General features: G+C 39.5%; 1 protein-coding gene across 5 annotated transcripts; it reads right to left on the bottom strand.

Moving 5' to 3' along the window:
- Positions 1-10,426: 10,426 nt before the first annotated feature.
- Positions 10,427-17,489, bottom strand: LOC131994044 (uncharacterized). 5 transcript variants are annotated; one of them, XM_059360172.1, is made up of 3 exons: positions 16,316-17,489; positions 15,338-16,234; positions 10,427-10,541 (listed from the first exon to the last, which is right to left on the bottom strand). In XM_059360172.1, exon 1 carries the CDS (start codon positions 17,383-17,385, stop codon positions 16,621-16,623), a length of 765 nt encoding a protein of 254 aa, XP_059216155.1. In that variant the 5' UTR covers positions 17,386-17,489; the 3' UTR covers positions 10,427-10,541; positions 15,338-16,234; positions 16,316-16,620. The 5 variants fall into 5 exon arrangements, with proteins under 5 accessions (XP_059216155.1, XP_059216156.1, XP_059216157.1 ...); XM_059360173.1 differs by having other exon boundaries at positions 15,338-16,169; XM_059360174.1 differs by having other exon boundaries at positions 15,338-16,925; positions 17,010-17,489.
- Positions 17,490-19,349: the final 1,860 nt, after the last annotated feature.

Raw genomic sequence — 19,349 nt, 5'->3', positions numbered from 1 at the left:
CGGCGACGTTAACATATTGCCCCATCACGTCAGAGGCAAAAACAAATGGCAGGGGGCAAATGTCAGTTACACTTACCAGTATATCTTTGCATGTTTCAGTAAATAGGATAGAGTTGGGATGGGTTGGTAATGGGTTGGGTCAGGCGATGTGGTGGCATTTCACTTGCAAGGTTTTCAAGATTTTGAGAGTTGGAGATGAGCTTCTGCCATTTGTTTGCCATGGTGTGTATTTCTCTCGTATCTGTCGTTTTATTTACATAACAAAAACATGATTAGAGTTTTGTTTGTTTGCATACAAAAAAGTTTCGCAATGCAAGCTTTCCAGTGGTATGGGGCAGGTTTTTTCTTATGGGCACGAGTCAACAATAGAGAAATTTAAGACGCAGGCCAGTCCCATGGATTGATTTTGTTTTTAAAAAGGATTTATTTGTGTACATTCGATATTGTTTGGTTAGATGGATGAGTATCGGTCCTTCAACTTTAACTGCCACAAATATTATAGACGGCAAGACCAGACAAATGAATCACTTCGAACAGACATTACCAATTATTCATGGAACATAATAGCTACACTCAGGGAAATTTTTTTAAGAAAATTAGCAAATATGTTTGCTGTAAAAGCAGAAAGTTTGCTGAAAATGGGACAGCGGTAATTTTTTGCTAAAACAGCAAACTTTTCCTGCTATTTTTAAGTGTTAAAAAAGGTCAAAAATCGTTCAATTTTAAAAGCTCTTAATAATTTTTTTTTTTTAATTTCCTTCAATTTGCTAATTTTGAACGAAATTATTTAACAGCAGAAAAAAGGTTAGGTTAGGTTGTTTAGAAGTTAAAAATTTTTTTATGGATTTATTCAAAAGCTTAAAAATTGTTATTTATTGCTAGCAAACTATATTTTCTAATATCAGTAAACTAATTTCTCTGGGAATAGTTAATTGCGTATGTCTGGAAGAAATATTTCTTAAAGATGTGCATCTTATAAACGAAATAGAAGGTCACAATGCTTGAACGGTCTGTAATAAAAATAATAATAGTTTGTGAAAGAAGGGTGTGGAATTGTGGTTCTAAAGAGACTTTAAATTCTTGATAGGATGACTGAAAATACAGTCTGGGTTGGATGGTGCAGAAAGAGTATAAGGTTTAAATATATTCCTTACACCAATGTCACAACCAATAATTAAATTCAAATATGCGTCAGGTCTATCTATATGAGAAACCCAATCTTGTTATGGTTAGATAGAAATATTCACAATCTCAAAAAGCAAAAATGTTGGCAAAAACATCAATTGTTGTTTGCTGAAAAAGGGAAAGCAGATATTATTGCTGTTCTAGCGAACATAATGTTGCTGTTTCAGCAAACAGCAGTTCGTGCTGCAATTTCATCAAACAAAATCTACTATTTTAAATGCAAAAATCTGCTAAAACACTTTTAAAAAATCTGATTACTTTGGGATTTTTTCCAAAGGGAGTCCAGCTAATGACCATGACAAATTATGTTGAAAGAGAAGATTATGTTAAAAGAGAAGATTCTGCGCCCTATAGAGGCTCAAGAAGTCAAGATCCGAGATCTGCTTATATGGCAGCTACATCAGGTTATGCACCGGATTGAACCATACTTTGCACAGTTGTTGAAAGTCATAACGAAACATGTCATGCGAAATTTCAAAACACGAAATCGGATGGAATTGGCGCCCTCTAGAGGCTCAAGAAGTCAAGACCCCAGATCGGTTAATATGACAGCTATATCAGGTTATGCGCCGATTTCACCCATACTTGGCATAGGTGTTGAAAATAATAAAGAAACATCTCATGCCAAATATCAGCAAAATCGGTTAAAGATTGTGTGCTCTAGTGGCTCAAGAAGTTAAGATTCAAGACAGGTTTATATGGCGGTTATAACAGGTTATGGACCGATATGAGCCATACTTGGCACAGATGTTGGAAGTCATGGCGAATCACGTCGTGCAAAATTTCAGCCATATCGGATAGGTATTGCGACCCCTAGAGGCTCAAGAAGTAAAGACCCCAGATCGGTTTGCATGACAGCTATATAAGATTATGAACCGTTTTCAACCATACTTATCAATTATAGTAACAAAACACCACATTCAAAATTTGAGCAAAATCGGATAAAAATTGCGCCCTGTAGTGGTTAAAGAAGTCAAGATCCAAGATCGGTAAATATGGTAGCTATATCAAAACATGGCCCATTTATAATCCCAACCGACCTACACCTATAAGGTCGCTAACTCGCTAACGCTAAAATTTTATGTGCTTTGAGCCACATATTGGCATGGTCAAAAAAATTTTTCCCTTGGGGGGGTGTTTTGGGAAAGGGGTGATACCCTTACTACATGGTCCAACATTTGGGATATCAAAATCGTATTCTACTTCCAAATACCTTATTTGAGCCCCATATTGCGATGGTCACTAAAAACTGCTGTTTGTGGGGGTATTTTGAGAAAGGGGTAGACCGCCAGAAAATTGGTCCAGAAAATGAGCATCAATTCTTGCAATACCGCCCAATCAATACCTTTGATATAAGCTCTACATTGGCATGGTCGGTAATATGCCGATTTAGGAGGGTTTTGGGGATTGGGGTGGTCCCCCAAACACTAAGCCCAGAAAGTATATCAGCAACGTGCTCTATTCTCATATATCTATATATCAATTATTTGAACCCCATAATGCCATTGCCCTCAAAATTGGATATCAAATATGTCCGGTTTGGGGTATTGGCCCTAAATAAATATTTAGATCCAATCTCCTTAAGACCCAAATTGTCTTGGTGAGCAAATACATCCTATTTGGGGGTTGTTTTGGTAGTGGGACTTCCGCTAGATAGTTGGCCCCTAATGTTGATATCAGATACGTTGTCTACTCCCATATACCTTTAATTTGAGCCCCATATTTCTATAGTCGGCAAGCATGACCGGCTTCGAGAGTTTTTTTTGGGGGATGGGCGGCCACTCAGTGAGTTGGCCTTGAAAATACATATCGGATTCGTGTTCCACTTTAAAAACCCTCTTATTTGAGCCTCATATTGCAATAGTCAGAAAATACTTTCTATTTTTGTGGTGGTGTGGGGGTGGCGTGGCCCGTACACACTTTTCCCGAATATGGATATCAGATTCGTGTTTTACTCCCAAAGACCTTTCATTTGAGCCCCATATTGCTATGGTCGTAAATTTGTCCCCTTTGGGGGATGTTTTTGATGAAAGCGGCCCCCCATACGCCTGGTCCCATATTTGGATATCAGATTCGTATTCTACATTCAAATACAATTTATTTAAGCCCCATATTCCCATTGGCAGTAAATAAGTCCTGTTTGGGGGGTGTTTTGGGAAGGGGTGGACCCCCAGAAACGTGGTCCCACATTTCGATATCATATTCGTATTCTACTCGCAAATACCTTTCATTTGAGTCCCATATTGTCATGGTCGGTAAATATGTTTGATTTAGGGGTGTTTCGGGGCTTGGGGTGGTACCCATATTTCCATAGTCGGCAAGCATGACCGTCTTGGGGGTGTTTTGGGGGATGGGCGGCCACTCAGTGAGTTGGCCTTGAAAATATATATCGGATTCGTGTTCCACTTTAAAAACCTTTTATTTGAGCCTCATATTGCAATAGTCAGAAAATACTTACTATTTGGGTGGTGGTGTGGGGGTGGCGTGGCCCCGAAGAGACTTTTCCCGAATATTGATATCAAATTCGTGTTTTACTCCCAAAGACCTTTCATTTCAGCCCCATATTTCTATGGTCGTAAATTTGGTCGAAACACTTGGTCCCATATATAGGTATCAGATTTGTATTCTACATTCAAATGCCATTTATTTAAGCCCCATATTCCCATGGTCAGTAAATAAGTCCTGTTTGGGGGGTGTTTTGGGAAGGGGTGGATCCCTAGAAACGTGGTCCCACATTTGGATATCAGACTTGTATTCTACTCGCAAATACCTTAAATTTGAATCCCATATTGCCATGGTCGGTAAATATGTCAGATTTAGAGTTGTTTTGGGGCTTGCGGTGGTACCACTATCACTTGGTCCGACAATTGGATGTCAGATACTTTTTCTTATCTTTATTACCTTTCATTTGAGTCCCATATTGTCGTGATAGGTCTTAATATATGTTTGGTAGGTTTTAGGGTGGGGCAGCCCCCCTAGTACCCCATCCGAAATTTTGATATCAAATTTTTTATTTTTAGGGAACTATATGAGAGCACACATAATTTCGCTTAAATCGCACCATCCAACTCCGAGATCTGGCGTTTCTGAAAATTAGGGTAAGGGGGAGGGTCCATCCCCCCTTCAGATATAGAAAAATGTAGTACTCTATTTTCACCACGGGGTCATTATGCACCATCTGTGAAAATTTCAAGAAAATCGATTCAGCCGTTTCTGAGTCTATAAGGTACACACAAACATACAAACAAACACAAATTGATTTTTATACCCTCCACCATAAGATGGAGGGTATACTAATTTCGTCATTCTGTTTGTAACTACTCGAAATATTCGTCTGAGACCCCATAAAGTATATATATTCTTGATCGTCGCGACATTTTATGTCGATCTAGCCATGTCCGTCCGTCTGTCCGTCCGTCCGTCCGTCCGTCCGTCTGTCTGTCTGTCGAAAGCACGCTAACTTCCGAAGGAGTAAAGCTAGCCGCTTGAAATTTTGCACAAATACTTCTTATTAGTGTAGGTCGGTTGGTATTGTAAATGGGCCATATCGGTTCATGTTTAGATATAGCTGCCATATAAACCGATCTTGGGTCTTGACTTCTTGAGCCTCTAGAGTGCGCAATTCTTATCCGATAGGGATGAAATTTTGCACGATGTGTTTTGCTATGATATCCAACAACTGTGCTAAGTATAGTTCAAATCGGTCCATAACCTGATATAGCTGCCATATAAACCGATCTTGGGTCTTGACTTCTTGAGCCTCTAGCGTGCGCAATTCTTATCCGATTGGAATGAAATTTTGCACGACGTGTTTTGTTATGATATTAAATAACTTTGCCAAGTATGGTTCAAATCGGTTTGTAGCCTGATATAGCTGCCATATAAACCGATCTTGGGTCTTGACTTCTTGAGCCTCTAGAGTGCGCAATTCTTATCCGATTGGAATGAAATTTTGCACGACGTGTTTTGTTATGATATCCAACGACTGAGGCTCAACTGATTGTTCAAATCGGTCCATAACCTGATATAGCTGCCATATAAACCGATCTTGGGTCTTGACTTCTTGAGCCTCTAGAGTGTGCAATTCTTAACCGATTGGAATGAAATTTTGCACGACGTGTTTTGTTATGATATCCAAAAACTGTGCGAAGTATGGTTCAAATCGGTTCATAACCTGATATAGCTGTCATATAAACCAATCTTGGGTCTTGACTTCTTGAGCTTCTAGAGGGCGCAATTCCTATCCGATTTGGTTGACAATTTTCATGAAGTATTTTATTCTTACTTTCAACAACTGTGTCAAATAAAGTTCAAATAGGTTCATAACCTGATATAGCTGCCATATAAACCGATCTTAGGTCTTGACTTCTTGAGCCTCTAGAGTGCGCAATTATTATCCGATTTGCCTGAAATTTTGTACGACGGATTTCTCATAACCATCAACATACGTGTTTATTATGGTCTGAATCGGTCTATAGCCCGATACGGCTCCCATATAAATCGATCTCTCTATTTTACTTCTTGAGCCCCCAAAGGCCGCAATTCTTATTCGAATTGGCTGACATTTTATACAGGACCATATCTTGATATAGCTCTAATAGCAGAGCAAATCTTTTCTTATATCCTTTTTTGCCTAAGAAGAGATGCCGGGAGATGAACTTGACAAATGCGATCTATGGTGGAGGGTATGTAAGATTCGGCCCTGCCGAACTTAGCACGCTTTTACTTGTTTTAAACTCATATTGTCATGATTGGTATATACAGCCGTCTATATGAGGGTTGTGCGCCACAGAAGCCTATCATTTGAGTTTCATCGAGCTACAATATGATTGAGTAGTATTCCCATTTGGGGAGCTTATCGGAGATGGGGCGACTATCAATTACTTGGACTTCGTTTTTTGTCATATTCGTAGTCTACTCTCGAATACCTTTCATTTGAGTCCAATATTGATTTATACGTCCAATACGTCTATTTGGAGCAGTTTTCGGCCCTGGGCTACCCCTTGGATACTTGAACCCAAATGTTTATATCACATTCGCTTTCTATTCTCCATTATCTTTCATTTGATACCCATATTGTCCCTATCGATCAACTTTTGATTTTGGGTGGCGTTTTTGTGGTAACGGGGGAGGATTCGCCCCCTTCCAGCATCAACAAATTACAATGCCTATACCTCTTTCATGAGCATATTCGTAATCTACTAGCGAATAACTTTCATTCGATCCCCATATTGTCATTATCGTCTAATAAACCAATTTGGTGGGTTTTGGGGTCGGGGCGGCCCCCCAACTACTTGGACCCAAGTATTAATATGGAATTTGTTCTCTACTCTTGAATACCTTTCATTTAAGTTCCATTTTGTCCCAATCGGTCCACTTTTATTTTTCGCTGGTTATTTTGGGGTGATGGGGAGGGTCCGCCTATTGCTCCTTCCGGACCACTCCCCCTATCTGTGATAATTTCAAAGAAATCGGTTTAGCCGTTTTTGAGTCTATACGGAACAAACAAATTTACAAACCCACAAACAAACAAACAAACATACAAACAAACAAAAAAACACAAATTCATTTTTATAAAGGGTGATTTTTTTGAGGTTAGGATTTTCATGCATTAGTATTTGACAGATCACGTGGGATTTCAGACATGGTGTCAAAGAGACATTTCATCATGAAATCATTGAATTTTATTACCAAAATCAGTGTTCGGTTCGAAATGTGTTCATTATCGACAAATTTTGTTCAGCGATGAGGCTCATTTCTGGTTGAATGGCTACGTAAATAAACAAAATTGCCGCATTTGGAGTGAAGAGCAACCAGAAGCCGTTCAAGAACTACCCATGCATCCCGAAAAATGCACTGTTTGGTGTGGTTTGTACGCTGGTGGAATCATTGGACGGTATTTTTTCAAAGATGCTGTTGGACGCAACGTTACGGTGAATGAACACATTTCGAACCGAACACTGATTTTGGTAATAAAATTCAATGATTTGCAAGCGTTGCTCGTTAGTAAGTCTATTCATGATGAAATGTCAAAGCATACTGAGCATCTTTCTCTTTGACACCATGTCTGAAATCCCACGTGATCTGTCAAATACTAATGCATGAAAATCCTAACCTCAAAAAAATCACCCTTTATATATAGATAGATAGTAGGTTTAAAATAAAGTAGGATAATAAATAAATCAATAGTGAATCCATACTTCAGCACGGCCGAACTTAATGAGTTTATATACCCACCACCGAAGGATGGGGGTATATTCTTTTTGTCATTCCGTTCGCAACACATCGAAATATCCATTTCCGACCCTATAAAGAATATATATTCTTGATCGTCGTAAAAATCTAAGACGGTCTAGCCATGTCCCTCCAACTTTTCCGTCTTACCGTCTGTCTTTTGAAGTCACGCTACAGTTTTTACAAATAGAGATATCGAGCTGAAACTTTGCATAGAATCTTTTTTTTAATATAGGCCGGATGACTTCGAAGATGGGCTATATCGGACTGTATCTCGATATAGCCCCCATATAGACTGATTCGCCGATTTAAGGTCTTAGACCCACTATTATTGTCTGATTTTGCTGAAATTTGGGACAGTGAGTTGTTAAAGGCTACTCGATATTCTTCTTCAATTTGGTCCGGATCGATTCAGATTTGGATATAGCTGCCATATAGACCGATTTCTAAATTTAAGGTCTTGGGCCCATAAAAGGTGAATTTATTTTCCGATTTCGCTGAAATTTGGGACAGTGTGTTATGTTAGGCTCCTCGATATCTTTTTGCAATTTGGCTCAGATCGGTTTAGATTTGGATATAGCTGCTATATAGACCTATCTCCCGATTTAAGGTTTTGGACCCATAAAAGATACATTTGTTGTCCTATTTCGCCGAATTATGGGACAGAGAGTTGTGTTAGGCCCTTCGACATCTTCATTTTGGCCCAGATCGGTTTAGATTTGGATATAGCTGCAATATAGACTGATCTCTTGATTTAAAGTCTTGGCCCCATAAAAGGCACATGTAAAGTCCGATTTCGTTGAAATTTGACATAGCGACTTATGTTAGGATTTTCGACATCTGTGTTGTATATGGTTCAGATAGATCTATATTTGGATATAGCTAGCAAGCGACCTATATTTTGCAGTACAAAATTGAACAGTGACTTGTACTTATTAGACCACTCAATGTCCGTGCCGAATTTGGTCCAAATCGGATCATTTTTCGATATAGCTGCAACGGGGGCATACATCAGGCATTTTTAATCGTATTATAACGAAAGGCGTATCTTCTTATATATAACAAGTAAAAGCGCGCTAAGTTCGGCCGGGCCGAATCTTATATAATCTCCACCATGGAGCGCATTTGTCAGTTCTTTTCCCGGCATCTCTTCTTAGGCAAAAAATGATATAAGAAAAGAAAGAAAGAAAAATCTGCTATTAGAGCGATATCAAGATATGATCCGGTTTAGACCACAATTAAATTATATGTTGGAGACCTGTGTAAAATGTCAGCCAATTCGAATAAGAATTGCGCCCTTTGGGGGCTCAAAAAGTAAAATAGAGCGATCAATTTATATGGGAGCTGTAACGGGCTATAGACCGATTCAGACCATAATAAACACGTATTTTGATGGTCATGAGAGGATCCGTCGTACAAAATTTCAGGCAAATCGGATAAGAATTGCGCTCTCTAGAGGCCCAAGAAGTCAAAACTCAAGATCGGTTTATATGGCACCTACATCAGGTTATGAACCGATTTGACACATACTTGGCACAGTTGTTGGATATCATAACAAAACACGTCGTGCAAAATTTCATTCTAATCGAATAAGAAATGCGCACTCTAGAGCCTCAAGAAGTCAAGACCCAAGATTGGTTTATATGACAGCTATACCACGTAATGGCCCGAATTGAACCATACTTAGCACAGTTGTTAGAAGTGATACTTAAACACTATGTGCAAAATTTCAGTCTAGTCGGATGAGAACTGCGCCCTCTAGAGGCTCAAGAAGTCAAGACCCAATATCGGTTTATATGTCAGCTATATAAGGTTATGGACCGATTTGAACCACACTTGGCACAGTTATTGGATATCATAACAAAACACGTCGTGCGAAATTCCATTCCAATCGGATAAGAATTGCGCACTCTAGAGGCTCAAGAAGTCAAGACCCAATATCGGTTTATATGGCAGCTATATAAGGTTATGGACCGATTTGAACCACACTTGGCACAGTTATTGGATATCATAACAAAACACATCGTGCAAAATTTCATTCCAATCGGATAGGAATTGCGCACTCTAGAGGCTCAAGAAGTCAAGACCCCAGATCGGTTTATATGGCAGCTATATCAGGTTATGGACCGATTTCAACCATACTTGGCACAATTGTTAGATATAATAACGAAACACGTTATGCCAGATTTCATCCCAATCGGATAAGAATTGCGCACTCTAGAGGCTCAAGAAGTCAAGAACCAAGATCGGTTTATATGGCAGCTATATCAGGTTATGAACCGATTTCAACCATACTTGGCACAATTGTTGGATATCATAACAAAACACATCGTGCAAAATTTCATTTCAATCGGATAGGAATTGCGCACTCTAGAGGATTCAAGACCTCAGATCGGTTTATATGGCAGCTATATCAGGCTATGGACCGATTTGAACCATAATTGGCACAATTGTTAGATATAATAACGAAACACGTCGTGCAAGATTTCATTCCAATCGGATGAGAATTGCGCACTCTAGAGACTCAGGAAGTCAAGACCCAAGATCGGTTTATATGGCAGCTATAAGAGGCTATGGACCGATTTGAACCATACTTGGCACAATTGTTGGACATAATAACGAAACACGTCGTGCAAGATTTCATCCCAATCGGATAAGAATTGCGCACTCTAGAGGCTCAAGAAGTCAAGACCCAAGATCGGTTTATATGGCAGGTATATCAAAACATGGACCGATATGGCCCATTTACAATACCAACCGACCTACACTAATAAGAAGTATTTGTGCATAATTTCAAGCGGCTAGCTTTACTCCTTCGGAAGTTAGCGTGCTTTCGACAGACAGACGGACGGACGGACGGACATGGCTAGATCGACATAAAATTTCACGACGATCAAGAATATATATGCTTTATAGGGTCTCAGACGAATATTTCGAGTAGTTATAATCAGAATGACGATATTAGTATACCCCCTGTTACGTATTTGGTAATAATGAAACGCAACAATTAAGTTTTTTTTACAAAAAGAGTGATAAGGTTTTTATTGTTTGAAAGACAATTTCCAACTCCTCATATTTACAAATTTTCGTTTGTCATCCAGAACAAGAAATTTCAAGGCTACCTTGTTCAAAATAAGAAAAGTGACAAAATCAAGGCTGACTTGTTAAAAAGAATGAAAATTACAAAATCAAAGTAAACAAGTAAAAGCGTGCTAAGTTCGGCCGGGCCGAAACTTATATACCCTCCACCATGGATCGCATTTGTCGAGTTCTTTTCCTGGCATCTCTTCTTAGGCAAAAAAGGATATAAGAAAAGAGTTGCTCTGCTATTAAAACGATATCAAGATATAGTCCGGTTCGGACCACAATTAAATTATATGTTGGAGAACTGTGTAATATGTCAGCCAATTCGTATAAGAATTGCGCCCATTGTGGCTCACGAAGTAAAATAGACAGAACGATTTTTATGGGATCTGTATCGATGCAGACCATAATAAACACGTTTGTTGATGGTCATGAGAGGATCCGTCGTACAAAATTTTAGGCATATCGGATAATAATTGCGATCTCTAGGGGTCAAGAAGTCAAGATCCCAGATCGGTTTATATGGCAGTTATATCAGGTTATGAACCGATTTGAACCTTATTTGACACAGTTGTTGAAAGTAAAAATAAAATACGTCATGCAAAATTTCAGCCAAATCGGATAGGAATTGCGCCCTCTAGAAGCTCAAGAAGTCAAATCCCCAGATCTGTTTATATGACAGCTATATCAGGTTATGGACCGATTTCAACCATACTTGGCACAGTTGTTGGATATCATAACGAAATACTTCGTGCAAAATTTCATTTCAATCGGATAAGAATTGCGCACTCTAGAGGCTCAAGAAGTCAAGACCCAAGATCGGTTTGTATGGCAGCTATATCAGGTTATGGACCGATTTAAACCATACTTGGCACACTTGTTGGGTATCATAACAAAACACGTCGTGCGAAATTTCATTCTGATCGGGTAAGAATTGCGCACTCTAGAGGCTCAAGAAGTCAAGACCCAAGATCGGTTTATATGGCAGCTATATCAGGTTATGGACCGATTTGAACTATACTTGGCACAGTTGTTGGACATCATAGCAAAACACGTCGTGCAAAATTTCATTCCAATCGGATAAGAATTGCGCACTCTAGAGGCTCAAGAATTCAAGACCCAAGATCGGTTTATATGGCAGCTATATCAAAACATGGACCGATATGGCCCATTTACAATACCAACCGACCTACACTAATAAGAAGTATTTGTGCAAAATTTCAAGCGGCTAGCTTTACTCCTTCGGAAGTTAGCGTGCTTTCGACAGACAGACGGACGGACGGACGGACGGACAGACGGACGGACATGGCTAGATCGACATAAAATGTCGCGACGATCAAGAATATATATACTTTATGGGGTCTCAGACGAATATTTCGAGTAGTTACAAACAGAATGACGAAATTAGTATACCCCCCATCTTATGGTGGAGGGTATAAAAATGAAAAACAAATAAAATCAAAGCTAAGTTGTTAAAATAATTAAAAACATTTTAAATTTCAAAGTAAATTATTTCCAGCCGCCACAGTACTACCCCTCCAGCGTTGTCATTCAGCAAAACGAACTTTCTTGACGACCGTTCGCGTAACAGGGGACTCGGCAATATCATCCTGGAATACTAAGTATGGCTTCAATCTGTCTATTGATACCACTTTTTCTTTGCCTTCAACAAGAATCTTGAAAATTTTTTCATTCCTTGTAACAACCTTGTATGGGCCTGAATATGGTGCTTGTAATGGTTTCTTCACTGCATCGCATCTTAGGAATACATATTGGCATGTTTTCAGCTGTTCATTGACGTAGCTTTTGTTGTTCGTGTGACATCCCGTAACCAAAGGTTTAATATTATTCATTCTATTTTGGAATAGCGTTATCCAGTCATGCTCATTCTGTGAACGTTCTGAATCAATAATCAACTCCCCGGGCAACGTCAAACTAGATCCATAAACCATTTCGGCAGCACACACATCAGTATCGGTGATAATTCGTGTTCTCAAACCAAGCAAGATTAGCGGTAGAGTACTAACCCAGTCCTTGTTACTGGCACATCTTAATGCTGATTTTAGAGTTCGGTGCCACCGTTCTACTAATCCATTCGCTTGAGGGTGGTATGGAGTTGTATGTTTCACCCTTGAGCCGCATAGCTTCGCAAGTTGTCTGAATAATCTGCTCTCAAATTGTTTACCTTGATCGGTAATTATTTCCTTCGGTACTCCAAATCGAGAAATCCATATGTTAACAAAGGCTGAGGCTACAGTTTCGGCTTTGATGTCTGCTAGAGGGACAGCTTCAGACCATTTGGTGAATCTATCGATGCAAGTTAATAGATACCGATAACCTTGACAGGAAGTCAATGGTCCAGCAATATCAATATGAATATGCTTAAAACGTTGTGTGGGAGGTTTAAATTCGGCATGTTGACTTTTTGTATGTCGATGAACTTTCGATCGTTGGCAATCTATACAGCTTTTAGCCCATTCGGTCACGTCCTTCTTTAATGATTTCCAGATGTAACGTGATCGAACTAAATCGACAGTACCTTTAACGCCAGGGTGCGACAAGCCATGAAGAGTATCAAAAACTAATTTCCGAAATGACGGTGTTAAGTAGGGCCTAATATTAGATCTCGATACGTCGCAGAAAATCTCATAGCCGTCATATTTCATGAGTTTCAACCGCAGGACAGAACTTTTGTCGGTCAATAGTGACCTTAATTCGTCATCAAATTGTTGTTCGATTGCCAAATCCTTGAAGTCCAAGCATTGAGGTGCTTTGACAGCTTGTATACGTGACATTGCATCGGCCACTACATTGTTACTGCCACTAATATGACGAATATCTGTTGTAAATTGACCAATATAATTCAAATGCCTCAGCTGTCTCGGATATGCCTTTTCTGGACGCTGCCTGAAGGCATATGTTACAGGTTTGTGGTCCGTGAAAATACAAAATTGTCGACCTTCCAAGAAATACTGGAAATGTTTCAGAGTGGAATAAACTGCCAAAAGCTCACGATCATATGCACTATATTTATTCTGAGTGGGCGACAATTTCTTAGAATAAAAACCAAGTGGTTTCCACTCACCATTAACGAACTGCTGCAGAACACCACCCATAGCATAATCAGAAGCATCGACACAAATTGATGTTGGAGCGTTTTCACGTGGATAGGACAAAAGGGCTGCATTGGCTAATTCTTGTTTGCACCGATCAAAAGCTTGCTTCTCTTCCTCAGACCATTTTATAACACTTTTGTCATTTTTATACCCTCCACCATAAGATGGGGGGTATACTAATTTCGTCATTCTGTTTGTAACTACTCGAAATATTCGTCTGAGACCCCATAAAGTATATATATTCTTGATCGTCGTGACATTTTATGTCGATCTAGTCATGTCCGTCCGTCTGTCCGTCCGTCCGTCCGTCCGTCCGTCCGTCCGTCCGTCCGTCCGTCCGTCCGTCCGTCCGTCCGTCCGTCCGTCCGTCCGTCTGTCTGTCGAAAGCACGCTAACTTCCGAAGGAGTAAAGCTAGCCGCTTGAAATTTTGCACAAATACTTCTTATTAGTGTAGGTCGGTTGGTATTGTAAATGGGCCATATCGGTCCATGTTTTGATATAGCTGCCATATAAACCGATCTTGGGTATTGACTTCTTGAGCCTCTAGAGTGCGCAGTTCTTATCCGATTGGAATGAAATTTTGCACGACGTATTTTGTTATGATATCCAACAACTGTGCCAAGTATGGTTCAAATCGGTTCATAACCTGATATAGCTGCCATATAAACCGATCTTGGGTCTTGACTTCTTGAGCCTCTAGAGGGCGCAATTCTTATCCGAATGGAATGGAATTTCGCACGACGTGTTTTGTTATGATATCCAACAAGTGTGCCAAGTATGGTTTAAATCGGCCCATAACCTGATATAGCTGCCATATAAACCGATCTTGGGTCTTGACGCTAACTTCCGAAGGAGTAAAGCTAGCCGCTTGAAATTTTGCACAAATACTTCTTATTAGTGTAGGTCGGTTGATATTGTAAATGGGTCATATCGGTATATGTTTTGATATAGCTGCCATATAAACCGATCTTGGGTCTTGAGTTTTTGAGCCTCTAGAGTGCGCAATTCTTATCCGATTGGGATGAAATTTTGCACTACGTGTTTTGTTATGATATCCAACAACTGTGCCAAGTATGGTTCAAATCGGTTCATAACCTGATATAGCTGTCATATAAACCGATCTTGGGTCTTGACTTCTTGAGCCTCTAGAGTGCGCAATTCTTATCCGATTGGAATGAAATTTTGCACAACGTGTTATTATATCCAACAACTGTGCCAAGTATGGTTAAAATCGGTACATAACCTGATATAGCTGCCATATAAACCGATATGGGATCTTGACTTCTTGAGCCTCTAGAGGTCGCAATTATTATCCGATTTGCCTGAAATTTTGTAAGACGGATCCTCTCATGACCATCAAGATACGTGTTTATTATGGTCTGAATCGGTCTATAGCCCGATACAGCTCCCATATATATCGATCTCTCTATTTTACTTCTTGAGCCCACAAAGGCGCAATTCTTATTCGAATTGGCTGACATTTTACACAGGTCTCCAACATATAATTTAATTGTGTTCCAAACTTGACCATATCTTGATATCGCTCTAAAAGCAGAGCAAATCTTTTCTTATATAGTTTTTTTTGCCTAAGAAGAGATGCCGGGAAAAGAACTCGACAAATGCGATCCATGGTGGAGGGTATATAAGATTCGGCCCGGCCGAACTTAGCACGCTTTTACTTGTTTACATTCCCATTATACATGCTGTGTAAAATTACTTGAGATTTTGCAGCGCCGGGTAAGAATCGTCTATAGAAGTTGATTATTCCAAGAAAACGCCGAAGATCCTTGCCTGTACTAGGAAGCTTGAACGTTTGAATAGCCTCCACTCTACTAGGAAGAGGTTTCAAACCATTCTCTGTCACAAGATATCCTAAAAATTCCAACTCCGATACACCAAATACGCTCTTTTTAATGTTGATAGTAAGACCAGTCGCGCAGCTTTTCAAACAGTAGTCGTAGGTGCTTTTTATGCTCCTCTGGGCCTTTCGATGCAATCAGAATATCGTCTATATATACGTAAACGAACTCAAGATCTCTTGTTACCTCGTGCATAAACCGCTGGAAAATTTGTGCAGCGTTGCACAATCCAAATGTCATCCTGGGAAACTCAAAATTGCCAATGGGAGTCGTTATTGCAGTCTTTTTAATATCCTCCTCTGCCACTGGTATATGGTGGTATGCTTTGTTTAAATCCACCTCGCTAAAAATATTCTTACCATCAAGTAATGCTCCAAAATCATGAATATGGGGAACAGCATATCGGTCCGGAACTGTACGAGCATTTAATCCGCGGTAGTCCCCACATGGGCGCCATTCTCCATTGGATTTCTGCACCATATGCAACGGACTAGCCCAACTGCTACTTGATGGACGACATATACCAAGTCGAATCATTTCTTCGAATTCTTTTTTAACAAGTTGTAGCTTTTCCGGCGATAAACGTCTGGATTTGCAAAAAACGGGAGGACCTTTGGTGGTTTCTATATGATGGTAAATTGAGTGTCTTGCCTTAGATTTGAAATTCACTTTCGCTAAATCATTGAATTCCTGCAATAACGATGCGTAACTCGTCGAACTTGATATGCACTTTATGGAGGAGTTTTGAACACTTGCTACAGAACCACCACATTCACGATTCGTGTGAGGGTCTATCAAACTATTATTCTTTATGTCGATAAGTAGTCCATATTTACCTAAAAAGTCAGATCCGATAATTGGCTTTTGAATATCAGCAATCACAAAGTCCCATTTAAACAATCGACTTAGTCCCAAATCAATCGACTTAGTCCCAATGTTCCATACGTCTTAATTGGTGTCTGATTTGCGGCATATAAAACAAGTTGACTGGGTGGTTGATTGCGCATGGATCGTGAGACTGGATATACTGTTAAATCCGCTCCTGTATCTACTAAATACCTGGTTTTCGATTTGATATCCCGAACAAACAGGCGACATACTTCTGGGGTGCACCCATCCGTCACCAAAGACGGCGCACCATTTAGTTTTCCGAAGTTGAAGATTTATACGTACATGGAGCTACACATTTCCTGGCATTTTCTCCAAATTTTAAATGATACCAGCAATAAGGTTTCGCTTTGCTGCCGGATTTTGAATGTGAACGTTTTGAAGATGATGACTTACTACGGCTTCTGGACTTACGAAATGATTCTATTTGTGTGCAAAGGCTAGCCAACTTCTTTTCAATTTCTTCCAAACGATTCACAGGAGGTGAAAAACTGCATATTTCTGATTCGCTACAGTCAGCAATCTTATCGGCCATGGTAGCTAATTTGTTCAGATCATCTTCGCTGACGGATAAAATTGTCTTCATTTCAGTTGGAACCCGCTGCATCCAAAGCTGCTTCAAAACATCATTTGACACCTTACCTTGTGATAAAGACCGCATTTCCCACAACAATTCGGATGGCTTTTTGTCCGCGAGTTCAATATTTGTCAACAGCTTTTTGAGACGCTTCTCCTCGGAATCCGTAAAACTGCTAATCAATTTATTTTTAAGCGTGTCATACATATTTTCCGAAGGAGGATTTACAATAATTTCTGCTGCCTTTTCCAATATATTGCTTTCAATTGAAGCCACGACGGTATGAAATTTTGTCGCATCTTGCGTAACACCAGCCATTAAAAATTGAGATTCCATTTGCTTGAACCACAAAAGAGGGTCGGCACGCCAAAATGGTGGAGCTTTCACAGCTACGCGGGAAATTTGCATTTGCACTGATGAATTGCTATCGCTCGTTGCCATTATTAAACCTGTAGTTGTAGAAATCTTAGCGTCAGGGGTCACCAATTTGTTACGTATTTGGTAATAATGAAACGCAACAATTAAGTTTTTTTTACAAAAAGAGTGATAAGGATTTTATTGTTTGAAAGACAATCCCAACTCCTCATATTTACAAATTTTCGTTTGTCATCCAGAACAAAAAATTTCAAGGCTACCTTGTTCAAAAAAAGAAAAGTGACAAAATCAAGGCTGACTTGTTAAAAGAATGAAAATTACAAAATCAAAGTAAAAAATGAAAAACAAATAAAATCAAAGCTAAGTTTTTAAAATAATTAAAAACATTTTAAATTTCAAAGTAAATTATTTCCAGCCGCCACACCCCCATCTTATGGTGGAGGGTATAAAAATCAATTTGTGTTTGTTTGTTTGTTGTTTATACCCACCACCGACGGATGGGGGTATATTCATTTTGTCATTCCGTTTGCAACACATCGAAATATCCATTTCCGACCCTATAAAGTATATATATTCTTGATCAGCGTAAAAATCTAAGACGATCTAGACATGTCCGTCTGTCTGTTGAAATCACGCTACAGTCTTCAAAAATAGAGATACTGAGCTGAAATTGTGCACAGTTTCTTTTTTGTCCATAAGCAGGTTATGTTCGAAGATGGGCTATATCGGACTATATCTTGATATAGCCCCCATATAGACCGATCCGCCGATTTAGGGTCTTAGGCCAATAAAGGCCACATTTATTATCCGATTTTGCTGAAATTTGGGACAATGAGTTGTGTTAAGCCCTTCGACATCCTCCGTCAATTTGGCCCAGATCGGTCTAGATTTGGATATAGCTGCCATATAGACCGATCCTCCAATTTAGGGTCTTAGGCCCATAAAAGCCACATTTATTATCCGATTTTGCTGAAATTCGGGAAAGTGAGTTGTGTTAGGCCCTTCGACATCCTCCGCTTAGATTTGGATATAGCTGCCATATAGACCGATCCTCCGATTTAGGGTCATAGGCCCATAAAAGCTACATTTATTACCCGATTTTGCTGAAATTTGGGACAGTGAGTTGTCTTAGGCGCTTCAACGTCCTCCGTCAATACGGCTTAGATCGGTTCAGATTTGGATATAGCTGCCATATAGACCGATCCTCCGATTTAGGGTCATAGACCCATAAAAGCTACATTTATTATCCGATTTTACTTAAAATTTGAGACAGTGAGTTGTGTTAGGCCCTTCGACATCGTCCGTCAATATGGCTCAGATCGGTTCAGATTTGGATATAGCTGCCATATAGACCGATTCTCCAATTTAGGGTCTTAGGCCCATAAAAGCCACATTTATTATCCGATTTTGAGAAAATTTGGGACAGTGAGTTATATTAGGCCCTTCAACATCCTCCGTCAATTTGGCTCAGATCGGTCCAGATTTGGATATAGCTGCCATATAGACCGATCGCTCGGTTTTAAGTTTTGGGGCCATAAAAAGCGCATTTATTGTCCGATGTTGCCGAAATTTGGGACAAAGAGTTAAGTTAAGCCCCTCCACATATTTCTGCAATTTGGTCTAGATCGATCAAGATTTGCATATAGCTGCCATATAAACCGATCTCTCGATCTCTTTGTTCCATAAAAGGCACATTTTTAATCCGATTGCACTGAAATTTGTGTGGTATATAGTTCAGACCGGTTTATTTTTAGATATAACTTCTAAAAAGACCAACATTTCGTTATATATATATCCGAGGTGGGGGATATCCAAAGTTCGCTCCGGCCGAACTTAACGCCTTTTTACTTGTTTGTTTGTTTGTGTATTCCTTATAGACTCAGAAACGGCTGAACCGATTTTCTTGAAATTTTCACAGATGGTACATATTGACCCCATGGTGAAAATAGGGTACAAATTTTTTGATATCTGAAGAGGGGGCGGACCCTCCCCCTTATCCAAATTTTCAGAAACTCTTATTTACTGAACGT

This window comes from Stomoxys calcitrans, chromosome 1 (assembly GCF_963082655.1).
Source record: "Stomoxys calcitrans chromosome 1, idStoCalc2.1, whole genome shotgun sequence".
NCBI lineage: Eukaryota > Metazoa > Arthropoda > Insecta > Diptera > Muscidae > Stomoxys > Stomoxys calcitrans.
Note: the sequence above shows the minus strand (reverse complement) of the source record. Positions and strands in the feature narration are given on the sequence as shown.

What these genes read in the sequence shown, in the direction of transcription:
- LOC131994044 (XM_059360170.1), bottom strand. Translation starts at nt 17,385, where the DNA reads ATGGCAACGAGCGATAGCAATTCATCAGTGCAAATGCAAATTTCCCGC.